We start from the raw sequence: 22,008 nt of genomic DNA, 5'->3' as shown, positions 1-22,008 counted from the left end.
ACTACAGAAGGAAGAATGGAGAGAGGACAGGAACAAGCATTTTTTAATTGTCCGCTAAGTACCTGTTAGAGCTGACTGGAGCACTCCCGTTAAACTGTCAGAGTTGATCTATGAGTAAGTGTGCTAACTCACTCCACATATGTCTCCCTCACCCTGCAACGTAGATGGAGATCTGAGTGAAGCTGGCTTGGAGCAGAGGTCCATCGGCTGGATAGCTCAAATTAAGAAGGCAATTCAGGGTATGATTTTCAAGACCTTTATTAAGAAATATCAAAAGTTGATTACTGTTCCATACACAGTTTTACAAAGTTCAAGTGAAGGGGAATGCAGGAATGCCATCAATATGCACGTTTGAACGTGAGGGTAGCTTGCAAAGAGGTTACCCTCTAACTCCTGTCACCTTGTTTAACAGTGGGCCACAAAAATGCTTTTTCCCATTTCCGCTAGGCCACACCACAATACCTTAAGTTGCTTGAAAGAGTTTTAATACATTATAAATACTTCCTAAATATTTGTCCTTTTAGTTTGTTCTTATCCTTCCTTGAAGAAGTTCATTATGGGGGCACAACATTCGAGTCCCCTTTTACTGCTGTTTGTATTACATTTTCACAAAGCCTGCTTTGGGAGCTGGAAAACATTGCAAGTTACGTGTTACCATATTACACTTAGGAAAGAACCTACACACATTGTTATTTTTTATTTAACAATTTACCAAAAAGGAGGAATCACTTAACTTGGAAACAAAACACCACAGTCATTCTCTGGAACCAGTAAGTATGGGACATGCCTGCCAATTCCACTGAGCTCCACTCACAAGCAGTCAATAGCATGACTGAGAACACCTGGATGCAGGAACACGGACACAGAGTACAGAAAGGGGTCTTTCGGGGGTGGTACATCACGATCTTTTATGTCAGGGATATTGCATCAGAGGAGAATTACACTTTCCAAATAATCAGGGCTAGCAGGTCATTGGCACCCAATGGGAAACAGCAACGGTGTGGTGTGCCTTGGGGAAGGCTTGTGCTGGGTTATCTAAGAGTAGATTTCTGAAGAGATTGTCCAGCAACATCAGAAAGAGCCATTTCAGAGGAAGGACTCCTTGTTCACCCACATGAGACTGCGCGTCTCGTTGGGCTTGCACTCGTACTCAATGACGGAGAAGGGGCTTCCCCACTGGCAATGGTCTCGCTTGTGGTAATTGTAGAACTTGACTTGCCACACCGTCTCGAAGGTCCCAATGTCAGTGAACTGAGGGAAGAGAAACACGCCCCATGAAAACCTCATTCTGCCATGAGTAATAGACGAGAGGTACCATTGGTGAAGGAGGTCTTACATAATCCAGAGCAATCAGTCTCTTTGGGTCTGCAAAGCCTAGGCCTTTACCTTAATGAATCATCTTCCTTTATTACGAGAGATACTGTCTTGAAGAGCTGTCTGTAAACCACTTTTCTTCTATAAAATGTTATTCCCATTGTATTAGTTGCCTTTGCTATCATAGCCTTTAATAAAAATAGGTCCTCCAATTTAACTGTTTTCTAAATTTAATTTCTGGAAAACACTCTTAGAATCTCAGAATTTCAGACCATGCCACGGAAGGAGGAATGGGAAGAGAGGAGAGGAAATGGTGTTTAATGATTGTCTTTTGGCTTCTATTTCAAAAGACAGCTGTACAAAACAACATATGTACAACATAACTAAACATAAGATACAGTTGCCCTTCCTTTAGTATTTTGAATTCCGGGGAAAAATATTTTATCAGAAGCATCTGATTGTTAAAGACCTTACTTTAACTTTCAAACACTATTGAGTGTTTCTAAGTCAGAAATCCATACTAGCATCTCAGGCTTCGATTATACATCATCCAAAACCCTATTGGAGTATCTACTATGCTCCTCGCACATTTAAAAGTTTGTCTAAGGCATGATTCTTGCTCTCAAGAAGTTTGCATTCTACTCCCAGAAGGTAGGCCCTCAAAATCACTGCACAGAATTCTCCTGAGCTGTAAGCATGAAATTCTCATGCAGCTGAGAAGAGGGCACAGAATACCCTAGAGGCCACTGGGCAGGGGCTCAAGTGGCCTGTGGGGTAGCCTGACCCTGTTACTGCCTCCTGGAGCTATTTAGGGGATCTGGCATTAAACAGTATGATGCCTGTCGTTATTTTCTCCTCTGACCCTCCCCTGTCATGGGAGGGGACAGGGACTGACTTGGCAGAGTTCTTAGACTTGTCAGGAGCCAGAAGACTTGTGGGGGGAGGGCAGTGAGCAATAGGAGCCTTATGCTTGTGGCTGCTACAGGAGGAGGGCGATCAGGTGCTTCCCAGATAGCGTTCCAAGATGCTCTCAAAATTATATCCTGCACCATTGCCTCACCCTGCTAATTTGATCCCAAAACAAAGTTTGACTTTCCTTTGGGAAATCTGCTTGACTTGAAACAGTGGGTGATATACCTAGAGTCCACTAATTTCCCATCAGAAAATGAAGTATCTCTTTTTTAGAGAGTCATGGCTTAAAGATCTGGACAAGTACACGGCAGCTGTACTCACAATAGCCCCAGACTGCAATCAACCCAAATGTTTCATCATTCACCTGGTGATAGACAAGTCTTGGCATATCTATAAAATGGCATTTTACTCAACAGTAAAAAGGAACATGATTCAGGCAGCAACAAGGATAGATCTCAAAGGAGTGCTGAGCAAAAGAATGCAGACTCCAAAGAATACATACACTGTGTGAGTCCATTTATATAAAACTCACATGTATATAAAATCTATAGTGATAGAATATAGTCTGTGCCGACAGGAAGCATCTGTGGTTCCCTAGCGCCTAGGGTGGGAGGAAGGGATTGATGACTGAATAACATGTGCAAGAGGGAACTTTTTGGGGTGATGGAAACCTTTTACATCTTGACTGCGGTGATGGTTACATGAGTACATGTATATGTCAAAACTTATTGATCAGTATGCTTAAAATGGGTACATTCAGTATGTGTAAACTATAACTCAAAGTTGATTAAAAAATAGAAATACTGATTTTTAGTGAGATACAAGGAAGCAGGTGTTCTAAACCGTGTCAATGGCAACTAAATGATACAGCCTTTTAGAAGGGTAATTTGCCTCAAACTAAAAGTGAGAAAATATGTAGGTCCAGCAATTCCATTTATAATTTTCAAACATCACAGTGTTTAGAGTAGTGAAAAGCTGAACACTTAATGTCCTTAAGACATTAATTAATTATGGCATATCTATATAATGGACTACTATAGAGCAATTCTAAATGTAAATATTTAATAAATTTTTTCTGTTATTCTGTATTGTTACATGAACTGAGCAGAGTACCAACAAGACTGTCTAGTACTAATTCAATTAAAATTATCATGTTAAGGCTGGAAATGCTGATGGAATAAGTTTTGTCTTCCATGTACTTATTTCTATTTTCAAAATTTAAGGACTGAATTTTACTTTTATAATCAGAAAAAAATGTTAAGCCAAACTGTATTTACAAGTATTATCAAATAGTTAATATCCTTAATATAAAAGATTATAGGAATTATTTAGTAAGAACTACTAAAAACATTTGGATAAAACTGGGACACAGTTAATTAAAAAGAAAAAATGGTTAACATCTGAAAAATATTCAAATGTAATATTATTAATAATTAAAGAAATACGAACTTTTACAGAGACATTATTCTTAGATACCTATTAACTTAGCAAAAATTTCCAACTACCAGAACCAATCAAAGCATCCAATTTCAGGAAAATATGAAAATAGTAGCAATGTGTATGATGGATTTATATAACCATCAAATAGGAATTTAGGGTTTTTAATGTTGACAGAAAATGATTAGAACAATGTTAACAGGAAAAAGATGGATTAAAATAGTTAATGTATAGTATGAGCTCAAATATGTAAAATGATGTATAGAAAAAAGACAATGAAAAAATATTAACAATGGAGCTTCCAAGTAAACAAGGAGTGTTTTTCAATCTTTTCTACTAAGATTTTATGCAGTCTTAGTAGATTTTATGTAAACTATAACTCAAAGTTGATTAAAAAATAGAAATACTGATTTTTAGTGAGTTACAAGGAAACAGGTGTTCTAAACAGTGCCAGTGGGAGCTGAATTAGACAGCCTTTTGGAATCAAGTTAAAAGTGAGAATATACATAGGTCCAGAAATTCTACTGATAATTTATCTTAAGAACATCACAGTGTTCTAACAATCTGCTTAGATTTTCTGAAAATGTTACTTTTATAATCAGAAAGTATACTTTAAATGGTGAAATGGATTTATCACCCCTCAAAAATTAAGATCTATATCCCTCAAACTCTAGCAATTTTATAAATTCTATTAAGGATACATATATGCTAATGAAAATATTATAAATTTCTTTACAATAAGGTAGTGATGGTAAGAAAAAATTGAAACCTCATCTTATAAATCACCAAGACTTTTAAAGGGTGTTTAGTATTACTTACTTTTTTTTTTTTTTTTTTTTTTTTAAATTTTATTTTTTCCTTTTTCTCCCCAAAGCCCCCCGGTACATAGTTGTGTATTCTTCATTGTGGGTTCTTCTAGTTGTGGCATGTGGGACGCTGCCTCAGCGTGGTCTGATGAGCAGTGCCATGTCCGCGCCCAGGATTCGAACTAAGGAAACACTGGGCCGCCTGCAGCGGAGCGCGCGAACTTAACCACTCGGCCACGGGGCCAGCCCCTAGTATTACTTACTTTTATTTTTGACCAGCACAGGGCATTGCACATTTTAAGTGAAATTGAATTAAACTAAGTTATAAAAATATTTTACAAACACCAGCTAATCTTTCGAGGGAAGTAGCATGAAAACATGGTAGGTAAGTAGTAGAAACAATTCCAAGACATTTTTTGAAATAGATATAAATAAAAGTTGGTTGTTAAAAAAAACACAACTAAGATGACTATGACGACAGACAAGAAAAAACTTAAGGCACTAACACACTCGTGTCTGAATAACCTTAAAACTAAGAAAGTCTCAATCTAAGAGTTCGCAGTAACACAGGAGACCAAAATAGAAATCTGCTGACAGCAACAGTCATAGCTAAAGGCAGGGGATATTTAGGTGCTCCTATTTCTGTTTTGTTTCTCTTTTATCAATGTTGGACCCAAGGTCACGCTGTAGTCAACTTTACTGCTGCTAACTATGCATATATTTTCCCTCTCCCATGCCTTAGTTGTTCTAACTTCTCATCGGCCTTCCTATTCTTTCTTTTGGAGTTCTATTTCCTGGGCATCTCACCACCTAGCTTAGAATTTCTTCTCTGGCTAAGAACAGATGGGGTCTCAAAAGCTGACGCTCTTTTTGAAGAACAGAAGCAACTACAGAGGCTCTCCACTCCCTCCCAGCCCCATCTGTGCCTTCCAAGGAAAATCTACCCAGGCAGGCTCCCTGGGTGATGCAATTCATACACAGGTATAATTCTGTGCATTTGTATAGCACTCTTTATTCTACACAATACTTTGACATATGTCATTCCACACTGATCTTGTGACTGGGTTTAACATCTTCATTTTACAGATGAAACAACTAAGATTCAGAGAGGTAAGTGACTTGGCCCTAGGCTAGACTATAGAGCCAGCCAATGATAGGAGCAGGTCTTGAGCCCGGGTGTCCTAATTCCTATCTAGGACCTATTATCACGGTACCAAACTGTTTATATAAGCCAATGAGCTAAGAGTTAATGAACAGTTTTTCTTTTTTCTCCCTGAGTGAGAACATTTATGGATTGTCACGTGTAGAATGCTTTAGGACACTGCTACGGACTGAATGTTTGTATGCCCCCAAAATCCAGATGTTGAAGCCTAAATCCTCAATGTGATGGTATTTGGAGGTGGGGCCGTTCAGAAGTCATTAGGTTGGGACGATGGAGTCCTCATGAAGGGGATTAGTGCCCTTACTAAAACAGACATGAGAGGGATGCCCTCTCTCTGCTCTCCTTCATGGGAGGACACAGCAAGGAAGCAGCTGTCTGTGACCTGGGAAGAGTGCTCTCACCAGATACCAGACCTGCGGGTGCCTTGACCTTGGACTTCTAGCCTCCAGAACTGTGAGAAATAAATGTTTGCCATTTAGGCCACCCAGGCTGGTGTATTCTGAAACTGACGCTCGACTATATACCTGGACATTTTATTTGCCATAGTGTCCTTACAAGCTGCAAGCTTTGGTACATTTTCATTTCACAACAAATGTGGAAGAGAATCCATCAGATTCCAAGGAGAGAAGACTCATTTGTTGTCCCAGTAACAAATAAGGAATCCGAAGAGGTTGTTTCAAGCAAGTTCTGTGGTCTTAAACCAGTTGGCCTATAAGCCCTACTGCTTCTCTCCCTTCACCGTGCCGCCCTCCTCCACTGGAGACATGTGAGACTCACCAGGAATATGGTCACTCAGAAATTCACTGACTTGGGAGCACAGACCAAGCGCATTATGTTAATAGAAACATGATGTTACTCCATTAGTAAACAAATGTAGTATAAATAAGCATGTGTGACTTTTAGTGTAAGGTCATCTATCAACTCCTACTGGATTCCAAGCCTTTCTATTCCTGTGCCGCTTGAAGTTTTATTAGTAAATGCATGTTTTCCATTTCTCTTAGTTGAATAGATAGGACTGAAAGTTCTGGGTGTTATAAAGTATGTTTACCTTTTTAATTACATGAAATTGTCAAACTTTTCCTAAGTGATCGTGCCCTTTGACATCCCTACCAGCAATATTGAGAGTTTCAGCTGCTCTATATCCTCTGCAACAGCTGGCATTGCCAGTCCTTTTAATTTTGGCCAGTCTAGTGGTAAGAAGGGGAAAGGCAATAAAGAGCGGAAATCAATGAAATAGAAAAGGAAAAACTGCAAAGAAAAATTGAGGAAGCAAAAATCTGGTTTTTTGAAAATGTCTTTAAAATTGATAACCCTCAGCAAAACTGAGCAAGAAAAAGAAAACAAATTACCAATATCAGGAATGAAAGAGATGCTATCACTATAGATTCTATATACCTTAAATTAGGAACAACCTCATTCCAACACATTTAATGAAATGGACAAATTTCTTGAAAAATACAAACTATCAGTAGACCTCTATCTACGAAAAAAAATTGAATTTGTAGTTAGAAATCTTCCTAGAAAGAAAATTTCAAGCCCAAGGAGCTTCACTGATAAATTCAGTCGTTTAAGGGAAAGATACAGATTCTACATAAATTCTTTCAGACAACAGAGGAAGCAATGCTTCTCAATTCACATTATGAAGCCAACATTACCTTAATACAAAAACTTGACAAATATACTACAAGTAAAGGAAAATTACAGACAAAAATTCCTCATGGACTTATGCATAAAATTTGCTTATAAGTTTTATTTGCTTGAAATATTAATAAATCAAATCCAGCAATAAATAAGAAGAATATTACATTAGGGCAAAGAGAGGTTTATTCTTGGAACTCAAGGATGGGTCGATATTTGAAAATCCATGTAATTTGCCATATTAACAAAATAAAGAAGAAAAATCATATCAATAGATGCAGAAAAAGCATTTGGCAATTCAACACCCATTCATGATAAAAATTCTCAGCAAACTAGGAATAGAAGGAAAGTTCTTCAATCTGATTAAGGGCCATGGATAAAAAACCTATAGTTAACATCATCCTTCATGGTAAGAGACTGAATCCATTCTCTATAAGGTCAGAAATAAGGTCAGGATATTAGCACTTACTATTCCTATTCAGCATTGTGTTGGAGATCCTAGTGAGTACCTTAAGGCAAGAGAAAAAAAAAAGGGAAACTGGGGCTGGCCCCGTGGTGTAGTGGTTAAGTTCAGTGTGCTGTGCTTTGATAGCCTGGGGTTCACAGGTTTGGAATCCCAGGCACGGACTTACGCACCGCTCATCAAGCCATGCTGTGGTAGCATCCCACATACAAAAAATAGAGGAAGATTGGCACAGATGTTAGCTCATGGACAATCTTCCTCAGGCAAAAAGAGGAAGATTGGCAACAGATGTTAGCTCAGGGCCAATCTTCCTCACCAAAAAACAAAAAGAAAAGAAAGAAAGAAAAAGAAGAAAGAGAAAGAAAATTTTCTGTTCACAGATGAACAACTGTGTTTGCAGAAAATACTAAGCAATCTAATAAAAAGCTGCTAGAATTAATAAGTGAATTGAGCAAGCTTGCAGGATACAGTATCAATTTATAAAAATCACCATATTTCATAAAGAAATATACTAGCACTGAATAGTTGGTATTATTTTTTAATATTTTACCAGTTTTGTAGGTGAAAATTAGCATTGCATTATTTGTGTTTTTTACCAATAGTGAAATTAAGCCACTTTTAAAATATATTAGTCATTTGTATTTCTTCTTTTGTGAATTGCCTATTTATGTTTTTTGTTTAGTTTTCCATTTTCCTTGCCCTCCGGTTATCTTTTTCTTACTGGTTTCTACAAATTCTTTATATATTAAGCTGCAGATCTTGCCAAATGTCTAGACAGAGCTGACCTGAGGAACAACTTTTATACCTGGGAGTGCTTGCATAAGGCTACTGCCCTCCACACATGCAGCCTTGTAAGAAGCTCATCTACCTCCCTGTCACATGCCTCCAAACTCCCAGCAGTCTGCCACTGTAGAGCGCCAACAAAAGGGGAATGTTCTGATGAACTGCGCAGACAGAATCTCCACCTGGACTCTCTCCTTTGAGAAACTGAGTTAGTCACATTAAAATACAAGTCAACATTGCTCTTTTAAGTGGGGGTTGAGAGCTTTTAGATCTGAGTATCACTTTATTTACTCCCAGGTACCGGAGCCTCTGGAATTATTTGAATAAAGAGATCCCTGCTATTAATCGAAGGCATATGGCATTTGACTAAGTCCTGCCTTCAATTTCAGTGAGCAGTACAGGGCTGCGGAAAGTTATTAAAGGCAGCAGTAACGTCTGCACGGGCAGTGGCAAATCAAGGCCACACAGCTTAGAAGGCCATCCGTGTTACAAACGATTTTTTCATCAATTGCCATTTGCCTTTTAATTTAAATTGCCTTTTAATAAACATTTAAGTTAACTTTGTTTATGATGTTTGACAGAAATTTTACATTGTATGTAATCAAAGTTTTCAATTTTCACCTTTGGATTTCTTCCATTTCTTTTAGGTTTAGATTAATGGTTCTCATTTTGAATTTTTAAAAAGTTGACTTTTACAGACAACCCCTTGATCCATCTGAAATATTTTTTGGTGTATGGTATCGGGAAAGAACAACAGCGATGTTCCCCCCAAATAGCCAATTATCCTGGCATCATTTATCCAATGACAAAAAAATCCAAAAAACGACTTTGAAGTAACTTTAGACTCATCACAAGTTGCTCTGGTACCCCCTTCATTCAGCCTCCCTTGCTGGGTTCACCTACTTGATTAACTGGATTTACTGGGATGCCTCATGGCTTCCTTGTTATCTGTGAGTGTGGTTGTGTCTCTAATTTACAAGACTTAAGCTTCAACCTTGGTGACAAAAGTCATAAAATAGTGTTACAGGCTAGATAGGGCTTTCATTATTAGAATGAAATGTGATCTTAACATCAGAGCTGCGGACTTGATCAGGGAAACTTCCCTAATTTCAATTGTTTTCCTTAGAATCAGCCTAGTGCAGATAAGAAACAAATGCATGGCCAATGCTCAACCCCAAAGCTGTGAGATCATTGTTGGAACAGCCAACCATCAACCTCCTGCTTCTTCTAGACATGGAAATTATATGTGACAATCTAGGCTTTACCACCGGGGCTCATAAAATGCTAAACACCATCTTAAATTCTTTGTAAAATGATGTACAGTAGAAACATATAAATCAAGTTTGAATGAGGGGAAAATTAAGTAATATAAAATCTAAAATTATGGAAAAATCTAAATAGACTGTCAACTCAATGGAAAAATAACATTCTCAATTTTAAATGGAAGGACATAATGGAAAATGAGAAATTTAGATGTAATTATGTTTTTCACAATTGAAAATGAAAATAAAGCAATAGAGGCCAGCCTGATGGCTCAGCGGTTAAATGCACATGTTCTGCTTTGGCGACCCGGGGTTCGCCGGTTCGGATCCCGGGTGCACACATGGCACCGCTTGGCATGCCATGCTGTGGTAGGCGTCCCACATATAAAGTAGAGGAGGATGGGCACAGATGTTAGCTCAAGGCCAGTCTTCCTCAGCAAAAAGAGGAGGATTGGCAGCAGATGTTAGCTCAAGGCTAATCTTCCTCAAAAAAACAAAAAAAAAAAAGAAAAGAAAGCAATAGTGAGAGAAATATGACAGATTTTTTAATCTTTATTCGGAGCCTGTGATTTTTTTTTTTTAAATGACAATCTTCAATAGAAATATTGACGAAACATCTAAGAATAATTTACACAGGAAGAAATAAAATTAACTTGTGGAAATGTTCATTCTTGTAAGTGATAGTAAAAAGTAAGACAGAAAATTTATTATTTTTTCAAGAAATTCCCAATGATGTCATAATTATAACAAAGCCAGCAGACTTTTTTATTGCTAGTAACACCGTAACATTTTATGTACAACACTTCAAAAAACCCAAAATGGTTATACGTAAGAACAGCCATAATGATTCATTTCTTTTGATCAAATAATTTTGCTCCAATTGAGGTAGACATATGCACAACATTATTCATTATAGCACTTTTCAGGATGGTGACAATTGACATATCTAATATCTGGGGAGTAGTCCAATCACTATGATATATCTTGATAGAGTCTTATGTTGCCATTAAAATTCTAACAATGAACATGTAGAAAGTTGGACAATTATATATTGAAAATAATTGCCACTCTAAAATGTAAATATGTGGAAGGTAATCTGAAAACGATCTGAGTCAAAACGTAGGGATTATTGCTGCTTTAAAAATTTGCTCTGATTTCTGAACCTTGTTATGTTATTTCACCTTTTTTTTTAATCGCACAAATCCTTTGAGATGCTAGGATCCATTCCCAGTCCTCCTCTCTGTGTCTGTGCCCAACCAGAAAGGAATTCTACAGGGACTTGTTGGCCTTCAGTACTATTTGGTGTGATGGTAAATGACAGTATTTGAGAATCTGACTTTCTTCAGCAAGTACCAGTATCACATCTGTAAGGGTAAATTTGTAATCTTCACACCATGTTATAGCTGAGAGTGGCCACGGAGATCAGATAGTGGAACCCATCTATTCTGCATTGAAAAACACTGGCCCACTGAATTAGGGCTTGTCTGGGATCACAGTTAATTACAGAAGTTGACAGCACTCTGATACTTTCCTAACTTCCAGTTCTAATTATGACGTTCCTGACTTTTCCTCAGGCACCTACACCACTGACATTTACCCTGATGAGTATATAAATTTAATAATCCAAGAACTTGCTACTTAATTGATTTTATTTACCTGGATATGTCAAGGTTTCAGTGATATCTGTGAGAGTGTGGTTTTTCTATAATTTTTAATACTTAAGTTTGAAATATTGATGACTCTAAAATGTCACAGAAGGGTCACAAAGGCTACCTGAAGTCTTCACCACTAGAATGAACATTTAAACTGAGAGCTGCTGACTTGATCAGGAAACATTCTCTAATTTCAATTGTTGTCCTTAGAATCAGCCTAATACAGATAAGAAACAAATGCATGGCCAATGCTCAACCCAACAGCTGTGAGACCATTGTTGGGACAACCGACTATCAACCTCCTGCTTCTTCTAAACGTGGAAATTATATGAGAGAATCTGGGCTTTATTACTGGGACCCAGGATTCATGAGTTCCAGAGTAGAGACTGCAGATCTTTCTCCCTGTGGCATACCCCTAAAGCATGAAGTAACTTAAAGACTTTCCAAACTTTTAGCAGATGCCTGGACAGCAATCCAGGCTTGTGGCAAGTAATAAAATCTTTCTTTTCATGACTAAATCAGAATCAGTCTCACATTAAGAAAAAAAAATCTGTACTTCAGCCATCCAAAATAACATAGAAATTCTCTCTTTATGGATCCAATTAAGAAGTTTTTAATCAAGTCCTTTCTAAAGGGTTTCAGCTTATCTTCCTCTCTAGTGTTCTGTTTATACCTATAGCAAAAGAAGTACAAATCCATCCTTCTAAGACCAGAGACCCAGGAGGGAGCAGCCTCAGGAAGGAGACAGAGGAAGTGACATTTCTGGTGCCCCCAGCCCATACCGGCTCCAGAGAGAAGGTGGGGAGGTCTCCTCTCCTGCTCTGTGAGCACTTGGAAGAGAGGGCACAGTCTTATTTATGGTGGCCTCCTCTGCACTTGACCCAGTGCTCAGTACAAGTTCAGTGAAAGAATGAAAAACTTAAAGTGAGCTCACTGACCTTCTGGGCTCTCATTAAAATTCTGGTAACTTCAGTATCTGCAGTTCTCCTTCAAGTTAATATTTCCCTTCACCTCTAATTACATATGCAATTCTTGATACACTAGAGTAAGAGGATACTTCTTTGATATGATAAAAGAGATTTATTATGATCTGAGAGCCCTTTATTGGATATGTGGTTTGCAAATATTTTCTTAGAAATATAAAAATACATTTTTTTTTTGAGGAAGATTAGCCCTGAACCACCATCTGCCATCAACCCTCCTCTTTTTGCTGAGGAAGATTGGCGCTGAGCTAACATCCGTGCCCATCTTCCTCTATTTTATATGTGGGGTGCCTGCCACAGCATGGCTTGATAAGTAACACATAGGTCTGCACCCAGGATCCGAACCAGCAAACCCCGGGCCACCAAAGCAAAGCGTGTGAACTTAACTGCTATACCACCAGGCCAGCCCCTAAAAATACATTTTATAATGTACTTCTGTAGAAACAGATGGTTTCCTCAGAAAAACAACACAAATGGATCAATAAAACCCTTAAAGCTCCCAAAAGGCAAAAGTTATGGATTAAATTGAAAGTTAAAGATATTCCCTCCAAATATCCCCATTTTGGATCCTAACTTTTATGGGGAAATTCTGTCAGACTTTCAAGTAACAGCTAAGTCCTATGCTATGTAAATTGTTTCAGTGCACAAACTATAAAAATGTTCCCAATTCATTTTATAAAGCTATTAACCCTGACACCAAAACTTAGACTGCAAAGGTCTCCTAACTGTTCTTCACCTTTCTCCCCTTCTAATCCACACATCGCTACTAGACTGATTTTAACGACATGCAAATCTTATCACATCACCAAGAACCAGAACTCCTCCAATGAAAGGTTTAGAAAAGGGAGTAATGGTGGAAAGGAGTTGTTGGGTGATCTTTACACAGATAATTATAAAATCTGACAAAATATAAACAAGAACTATTTGAAGGCTTTAAAAAGTGACTAAAAGCAAGACAGAAACCAGAGGAGAGTTACCATGGGAAGATCTCAACTCTAACAGCTGAGAATTGTCTTGGTGGCTGTTCTGCCTGAGGGTATTCCCCAATGCCCTGAAGGTATGGCAGAAGAAAATGGCAGCTTTATTTGCTAGAAGTGGCAGAAGACAGTGTTCAGAGCTGGCAGAGCAGCTGGAAATTTAGGGAGAGAATTCTGGAAGCAAGAGAGCTACAGAACAGGTGAGACCCAAAATCTGACTCTAACTCTCCCATTATTCCTGGCTAATTGCACATATGGGCTGGTAGGAGGGGGACATCCTGGGGGATCTATTGAAAAAGCAGACAAAACAGGAAGGAGTCAATCCTTGAAAGAGAAAATTATGCTGAATAAGATTTGTACATTCACTGTCTTTTTTTTTTTTTTGATTGAGTGCATTCCCAAGCTTGAGAAATTGAAGCTTTACTGGTTTGAAGTGTCAAAGCAAAGGGCTCAGGACTGGCAGAGCAGCTGGAAATTTAGAGGAACCTCAAGGTGGATGGATCCCCAAATCTCAGTAGGAACTGTCCCATTCCTTGACTGCTAAACTCCACTGGCATAAGAGCACCAGGCTAGAAAAGCAGCAGCTAGAAGTTAAAAAAAAATTAAGCAGAGATATTAGCTGCTACACCCTGCTGGGAAGAGAGTTTGTAGTTTGAGTCTAGGAATGTTACTGCATGCTAGAATATAAAAAGATAATAATCCTCAGAAGAATAAAACAGAAACTAAATCAATAATATATTATCTACAATCTTTAGTTTCTGATCCAATATTACCAAACATATATCAAAACAGGAAAGTATGACCCACATTCAGGAAAAAGTCACTCCATTGTAACTTACTCAAAATGGGCCCAGCTGTTGGATTTATCAGATAAATATTTCAAATTGGCAATTATAAATATGCTCAAAGAAGTAAAGGGAAACATGGTCTCAGTGAGCAAACAGACAGGGAATCTTGAGGGATGGGAACTATAAAAAATACAAATAAGAATTCTAGAACTGAAAAATACAATATAGAAAAAAATTCAGAAGATAAGCACAATAGCAGATGGCAAATGGCAGACTTTAATTTATAGATTAAAGAAGTTCAATGAGCCCCAAGCTGAAAAGATACAAAGAAAACCACACTTAGGTGCATATAGTCAAGCTATTAAAAACCAGAACTGTACAATATATAAAGAGATCATTTTACTGTGTGCATATACACTGTGTGTGTGTACTTAATACCTCAATTAAAATATCTTAATGCAACCCAAAGAAGGAAATAAAGATAGGAGCAATAATCAATGAAATAGAAAAATAGGACAGTGAAGCTTATGAAAACAGAGCTGGGTATTTGAAAAAGCTGATAAAAGTAATAAATCACTAGCTAGACTGGTCAGGAGAAAAAAAGGCAAATTACGAATATCAAGAATGACAGAACGGACATCATCAAAGATCCTAAGGCATTAAAGGATGGTGGAGGATTATTACCAACAACTTTGTGCCAATAATTTGACAATTTAATTGAAATAAATGAATGACATCAAGGACAAATTACAAAAATTAACTCAAGAAATAAAACCTGAATAGCCTAATATCAATTAAGAAAATTGAATTTGTAACTAAAAACCTTCAAACAAAGTAAAATGCATGCCTTTATTGGTGAATTCTGTCCAACATTAAAGAAGAATAATATGAATGCCATGCAAACCCTCCCGAAAACAGAAGAGTGAATACTTTCCAAATCATTTTATGCAGCAAGCCTTATTACTCTGATCCCAAAACTAGACAAAGACATTACAAGAAAAGAAAACCATAGACCAATATCCCTCAGGAACATAGATATAAAATCCTCCACAAAATATTAATCAATCCAATCCAGTATTATATATATATACAGAGAATATATCATGAGAAAGTGGTATTTATCCCAGGAATTCAAAGTTGTTTTAACATTGAAAAAGCCATGTAACCTAACACAGAACAGAATAAAGAAGTTATCATACGATCATCTCAGAAAATAAAGAAAAAATATTTGAAAACATTTGACAACACATACATGACAAAAACTCTTAGTAAACTAGGGTTAGAAGGGAACTTCCTTAATTTGATAAAAAGCATTTACCCGTAAAACCTACAGCTAACATCATACTCAGTGTTGACAAACTGAATGCTTTCTCTCTAAAATCGGGGGACAAGATGTCCGCTCTCATCATTTCTATTTAGCATCAAATTGGAGGTCCTAACCATTGACATCAGGACAGGAAAAAAAGGAATATGGATTATAAAGGAAGAATAAAAGCTTCTTATTTGATCACGACATTATAGCATATATGGGAAATCTTAGAGATTCTATAAAAAAAAACTATTAGGACTAATAAGTGAGATTAGCAAGGCCTCAAGATTCAAGATGAATATAGAAAAGTCCATTTTATTTCTATATACTAGCAATAAAAACACCATTTATAGTAGCATTCAAAATGTGAAATAATTGATGATAAATTTAACAAAATATGTATAAAATCTGTCCAGGGAAGACCGTAATATATTACAGAGAGAAAGTAAAGAAGACCTAACTAGGGAGATATATTCATGTATTAGAAGGATCAATGTTAAAGTGTTAAATCTCTCTAACTTGACCTATAGATTGAATACAAACCCAATTACTATTCAAATGTCTAGAGAATTGACAAGCTTATTCTAAAATCTATATTAAAATGCAAAGGGTCGAGAATAGCCAAAATAACTTTGGATAAACAGAGCTGGAAGATTTATGTTACCTGACTTAAAGACTATTATATAGTTCATGAAACAAAATTGTTTTGGCTCTTCTAGTTCTTTTGCATTTCCAAGTGTAAAATACATAATTAAGTATGTAAAGCAATTAGAATTCTCATATATTGCTGGTAGAAATATGAATGGTACAACAGCCTGGATACTTCTCATATAGTTAAACATATACTTACCTTGTGGTTCGTAAAATCTCCTCTTAGGTGTTTACTCAAGAGAAATGAAAACAAGTTTGCACACTAGGATTCATAGTTAAATGTTCACAGCAGCTTTATTCATAATACCAAAAGCTGAAAACAATACAAATGTCCATTTATTGGTGAAGGGATAAATAAACTGTAGTATATCCATACGATGGAATACTACTCAGTGACCAAAGGGACCAACTGCTGATATGTGCAACGACATGGACGAATCCCAAGATCATTACGCTAAGTGAAAGAAGTCAGACACAACAGTATGACTCTATTTACATGAAATTCTAGAGAGCTAACACTAAATTATTGAGACAGAAAAGTCAGAGTGGGCTAGGACTGGGAGGGCTGAATACAAATGGGCAAGAGGGAATTTTTTTGGGTGGCAGAAATGTTCCATACCTTTTTTGGGGTGGTGATTATACAGTACTATCCATTTCCAAAACCTATGTAACTGTTTACTTTAAATTGGTGCATTTATGTATTTACATGCAATTGTATATAAATTGCATACCAAAGTTGATTTAAAAACCTTCAATGAATTCCTATAGGCATTAGGATAAATCCAATGAGGAAAGAAGTTCCTGTAATGTCTAACCTCTACTTATGTCTCCAGCTTGATCTTGAGCCAGTCTCTGCCTTACTCTCTGCTCCAGCCATGTTGGGCTTCTCTCGTTCAATGGAACACGTTATGCTCTCTCCCAGCTCTTTACCTTTGTAGCTCCTCTTCCTTAAGTGGTCCCTCTTCCGTCAACTCTTATTCATCCTTTAGTTCTTTCTCAAGAAAGCCATCCCCCAAATTTTGGACTAGGATAAGATCCTTGGGATACGCTCCAAGGGCAGCTCTACTTTTTCACTACTCTTTGCATAATAATAATTCTTTACTTTATTATCAAATATCATGTATAGAGTATGTTTTCGTCCTCTACATTAGAAGCTCCATGAAACCAGGGATATCTATTTTGTGCACCACTCTTTTCCCAGTGCCTGATATAAAGGAAACCTTTATATATTTGCTAACAAATCAAGCAAATAAAAAGATGAGGGGCCAGCCTGGTGGCACAGCAGTTAAGTTCGCACGTTCTGCTTCGGCGGCCCAGGGTTTGTCGGTTCAGATCCCATGTGCAGACATGGCACCGCTCGGCAAGCCATGCTGTGGTAGGTGTCCCACATAGAAAAAAAAAGTAGAGGAAGATGGGCACAGATGTTAGCTCAGGGCCAGTCTTCCTCAGTAAAAAGAGGAGGATTGGCGGCAGCAGTTAGCTCAGGGCTAATCTTCCTCAAAAAAAAAAAAAAATATATATATATAATCTTGGGGCTGGCCCCATGGCCAAGTGGTTAAGCTTGCATGCTCCACTTTGGTGGCCCAGGGTTTCCCTGGTTTGAATCCTGGGCACGGACATGGCACCACTCATCAAGCCATGCTGGCAGCGTCCCACATGCCACAACTAGAAGGACCCACAACTAAAAATACACAACTATGTACCAGGAGGCTTTGGGGAGAAAAAGGAAAAATAAAATCTTTAAAAAAAAAAGATGAATAAATAAAAATCTAAAAACCCTAAGTAAAATATTAGCAAATTGAATTTAACAATATATTAAAAATAATACATGATGTTAAGTAGGGTTTATTTTAGGAAATAAAGGGAAGTTTAGTATTTGAAAGTGTATTATATAATTATTCTGTTAACATAACAAAGAAGATAAATTGTCTTCATAGATAGGAAAAGGAATTAGATGAAATTCAACACATCTCCCAATTAAAAAAAGAATCTCTTAGTGAACTAGAAAAAGGTTGCTTTAACATGATGAATATTTGAAACTAACATTGTAGCTAACAGTGAAACCCTGGAGACAAGGGTACCCCTTGCCACCATTAGCAGGCAACATTATTCAAGAAACATTAGCCAATGTGATAAGGCCAGAAAAAGAAAATCAGAAATTGACACAGTTATATATGTAGATTATGTCTATCTGAAAAACCCAGGATCATTAAATGAAAAATTTTAGTAAGCAAGTTCTGTAAGATGGCCAGTTACAAAATACATGAACATATATTATAAAAGAAATCTATTTAAAACAACGCAGTACTGGCATGAGAATAGACAGATCAATGGAATATATTAGAAAGTGTACTGAGAGACATAAAACTTTCGCCATATAATAAATTACTATGAAACTGACCATTGGAGAAGCACGGATTATTTAATTACTTATATTGGGACATTATGGACAAATAGATTTCAATACGAAACCATGGATTGAAGTAATATTTCATAAGTTCATAGTATGTCATTTTATATATTTTCTTAATTGGAGATGTTGATTGTTTTCTTTTCCATTTGCCCTGGCACCACACCCCAACATTCCCAAACAAGCCTTACCGGCATGGTGATCTGAATGGGTTGCCGTTCTCCACTCTTGGTTGGGGCCACACCTTCTGTGTCATACGTGCCCGTATAAACAACTCTGTCCCCATCAGGCTCTTTAGACTTCAGCTCCAGTGGGACAACCACACCACCAATGGAAATGTTCCTGCAATGGACTTGAGTTGATTATATATGGTAGGAATTAGCTTAGGCACCCTGTCCTGGTCTGGACCACAACCCTAGGCAGGAACCCTATAGGGTGTCGCTAAAGGAGACACTGCAGTATGCTAGAAAGTTTGGAAAGTCTGGGAGGCTTGAGTTCTCCAGCTAACCAGTAATGTGGACCCTAGACCGACTACATAATCTCTCTGAACTGACCTCAGTATTCCCATCCAGAATACTTGTACAAGACCAAGTCAGACTCTATGAGCAGTCCTCCTCTTTAGTTTCCATCTGTGGAGCTATCAAAAACCTACCTATACCCAGCCCCATCCTAAACCCCAGAGATTAGGACTCAGTTGGTCTGGAGTGTGGTTTGGGCACCGGTACATTTATTTTGAAGTTCCCTAGGTGATTCTAATGTGCAGGTAGGATTGAAAGCCACTGAACTAGTTCTCTAATGATTTTTTCTGTTCCAGCAATCAGGGGTCCCATGATATGGGATACTCTTCCTCAAGCCAGCCACACCATGAGAAATTCTCACTAGCATTATTCCCTTGTGTTAGGGTAATGATTCTCAAAGTGTAGTCCCTGGACAAGCAGCATCAGTTTCACCTGCCAACCTATTAGAAATTAAATACTTAAGTCCTACTCTAGTCCAGGTAAACTAGAAACTCTAGGGTAGGGCTCAGTCAACTGTGTTTTAATAAGCCCACCAGGTGATTCTGATGTACACACAAATTTGAGAACCTTTGGGTTAGTGCACAGAAAAACACTTGAAAAAGTAAAGTGTAACTAGAAAAAAATAGTTTTACCTTTAACACAATTTGTTTTTAGATTAGCTTGAAAAATAGAGGAACTACCCTGAAGAAAATGGCATATAGAGTAGATAACTTGGGAAAAGAGGTTGCCAGGAAAGAAGGGAAAGGAAAAGTCTGGATCATATAGAGATGCACAGAACACTGGGAAATGTGAGGGTAATGGGGGCATGGAGCTGTGGGGGATGCTGACAAATAGATGGACTGGAAGCATCAGAAACAACCCAGGTTTGGTTCTAGGTCCTTGAATTCAGGCCTGCACCTAGAAAGCCCATACAGGTTTATTGAATGAACGACTACGGATGGACACTTGAGCTATAAAAGATGTCTGATGGATTCAAAGTCTGCCCCACCCCCACTCCCAGGCTCAGCATATGGTAGATACAATATATCCTGGTTTATTTTCTCTTTCCACACTAGACTTCACCCCATGCTTAGGCTGAAGCTGAGAGGTAAAGGACTCCACCCCTGGATCCTTCCCCATGGGCTAGTGCACCCTCCCATACTGACTTTCCAGCCAGAGGTCTACTGGGTGCATCAGTCTGTGGAGCAGGGAAGAGATAATCCCTGGCACGAATAAATCAGAAAATATCCTTTTGTTGTAAGGATGCTGCTAATCCCAGGCACCATCACAGGCTGAATGGACAACTCAGGGAAAGAGAAAAATGCCAGGCAAAGAAACCGTGAAACTAGGCCTAGGCACAGGCTGCCCTCTGACTTGTGGCTGCTCCTCCTGCCCCGGGGTCCCGGCCACGTAAGGGCAGATGGAGGAGTGCGGAGCATCCCTCAGGGAGCCCTAATAACGGCCCCCCCCCCGCCTTTACACCTCGTTCCTCAGCCTTTTTCTCTCCTTCAGCCTTGCAGGCAGAACGGGGCTGGACGCCAGGACCCGGGAGAGCAGCACCGGGATTGCGGTAGGTGAACCCCGCGGCAAGCTTCTCCCTTCTGGCCCAACCCGGCTGCTTGGGGGTCCGACTGATGGCTGGACAGAAGGGATGAGAAATTTATAAGAAAAGACACCCCACCCCCACCCCTGGCTTCCCGTCGCTGTTTTAAACATCCCTCACCGCAATGGGTGGAGGAAAGCGAGAACAGAGGAAAGATAAGCCTAAGGTAGAAGAGGGGACTAAGCGCAGCAGGGACCTGGCCTCTTCTCCCAACGCCCTGGGCCCGCTGGGCGCGGCGAGAGGCAAGAGGGGCCCTGGAGAGACTCAGGCTGTCCCGGGGTCCTCGGTCCTCCGCGCATACCCTAAGCGGGGCTGGTCAGCCGCGGCACGCGCCCACACTCACTCGACCTGCAGCGTGGGGGGCTTAATCTTCACCTCCACCTTGTAGGAGGAGCCGGTGAGCAGCTTGATGGTGCGGTTCTGGCCGAAGCGCTGCCCGTCCACCTTGAAGAAGACCGGGCCGTCATTGGGCTGGATGCGCAGCGCGATGGAGAGGCGCACGAGGCCCGGCAGGTCCCCCATGGCTGGGCGCGGGGCGGGCGTGGCGGCTTCGGGGGGCAGAGGACAGCGCTGGCTGCGGCCGAGCGGCTGGAGCGCGGTGGGCGGAGAGGAAGCGCCGGGAGGGAGAGGGAGGTGGCGGAGGGGAGGCTGCCTCTAGGAGCCCGCGCCGTCGCGGCCGTCCTCTCGGGCTTTTGAGGAGCAGCTCCAGAGGCTGTGGCCCCCCGCCCCACACAGCGAGCAAGCGCGCACCAGAGACAGCTCCGAGGCCCGCAGCTTCCCCATCCCCCGCTCTCAGTGCTGCGCCCACCGCGCACCCGTGGCCTCGCTCCGGCCCGCAGGCCGCTGGAAGATCAACGCAGCTGGGGACGAGAGAGTTAATCCTGTTTACGCACCGCAATCCCCTTCAGTGGGGGGAAGGGGACATTTAGGCTCCTCCTTGTGCGGCTCGGGGCGGGCGGAGGAGAGGATTGGGAGGGAGGAGGTAGGCACTGGGGTTAAGCGACACTACACCAAGGAGCGAGACCTCGGAATCTGGATATCACCTTGGTCAACTAAGGGATGTGGATACCATTGCTCACGGATCTGGCCCCAGTCAAGCAGGAGGAGGCTGAGAAGCGAAAGGGAGACGGGAAGCGAGGGCAGGAAACCGTTAGCCAGTGACTTAAATTTCAGGAAATCAGTCTTTCCAAAGCTTAGAGGAAATGGCCGAGGGAAGGCGCAATTCCATCTAATGTGGACAGCAAGCCACACTGGATTAGGAACGTGCGCAAAAAGTAAAAGAAAACCGATACATATGCGGAGAGCTACGCCTTCTCTTGGTGTGTATTTTCATTATGCATATCTTTGTCTCAAGAATGATT

At 39.6% G+C, this 22,008-nt stretch overlaps 1 protein-coding gene across 2 annotated transcripts; it reads right to left on the bottom strand.

The window, feature by feature from the left end:
- Nucleotides 1–242: 242 nt before the first annotated feature.
- On the bottom strand, nucleotides 243–21,741 carry CNRIP1 (cannabinoid receptor interacting protein 1). Of its 2 annotated transcripts, none has more exons than XM_014836754.3 (3): nucleotides 20,991–21,741; nucleotides 18,739–18,889; nucleotides 243–1,251 (listed from the first exon to the last, which is right to left on the bottom strand). In XM_014836754.3, exons 1-3 carry the CDS (start codon nucleotides 21,167–21,169, stop codon nucleotides 1,087–1,089), a joined length of 495 nt encoding a protein of 164 aa, XP_014692240.1. In that variant the 5' UTR covers nucleotides 21,170–21,741; the 3' UTR covers nucleotides 243–1,086. The 2 variants fall into 2 exon arrangements, with proteins under 2 accessions (XP_014692240.1, XP_014692241.1); XM_014836755.3 differs by having other exon boundaries at nucleotides 21,023–21,551.
- Between the last annotated feature and the right edge of the window lie 267 nt (nucleotides 21,742–22,008).

Source organism: Equus asinus, chromosome 6 (assembly GCF_041296235.1).
Source record: "Equus asinus isolate D_3611 breed Donkey chromosome 6, EquAss-T2T_v2, whole genome shotgun sequence".
NCBI lineage: Eukaryota > Metazoa > Chordata > Mammalia > Perissodactyla > Equidae > Equus > Equus asinus.
The sequence above is the reverse complement of the archived record's forward strand: the minus strand, read 5'-3'. Positions and strand labels throughout refer to the sequence as shown.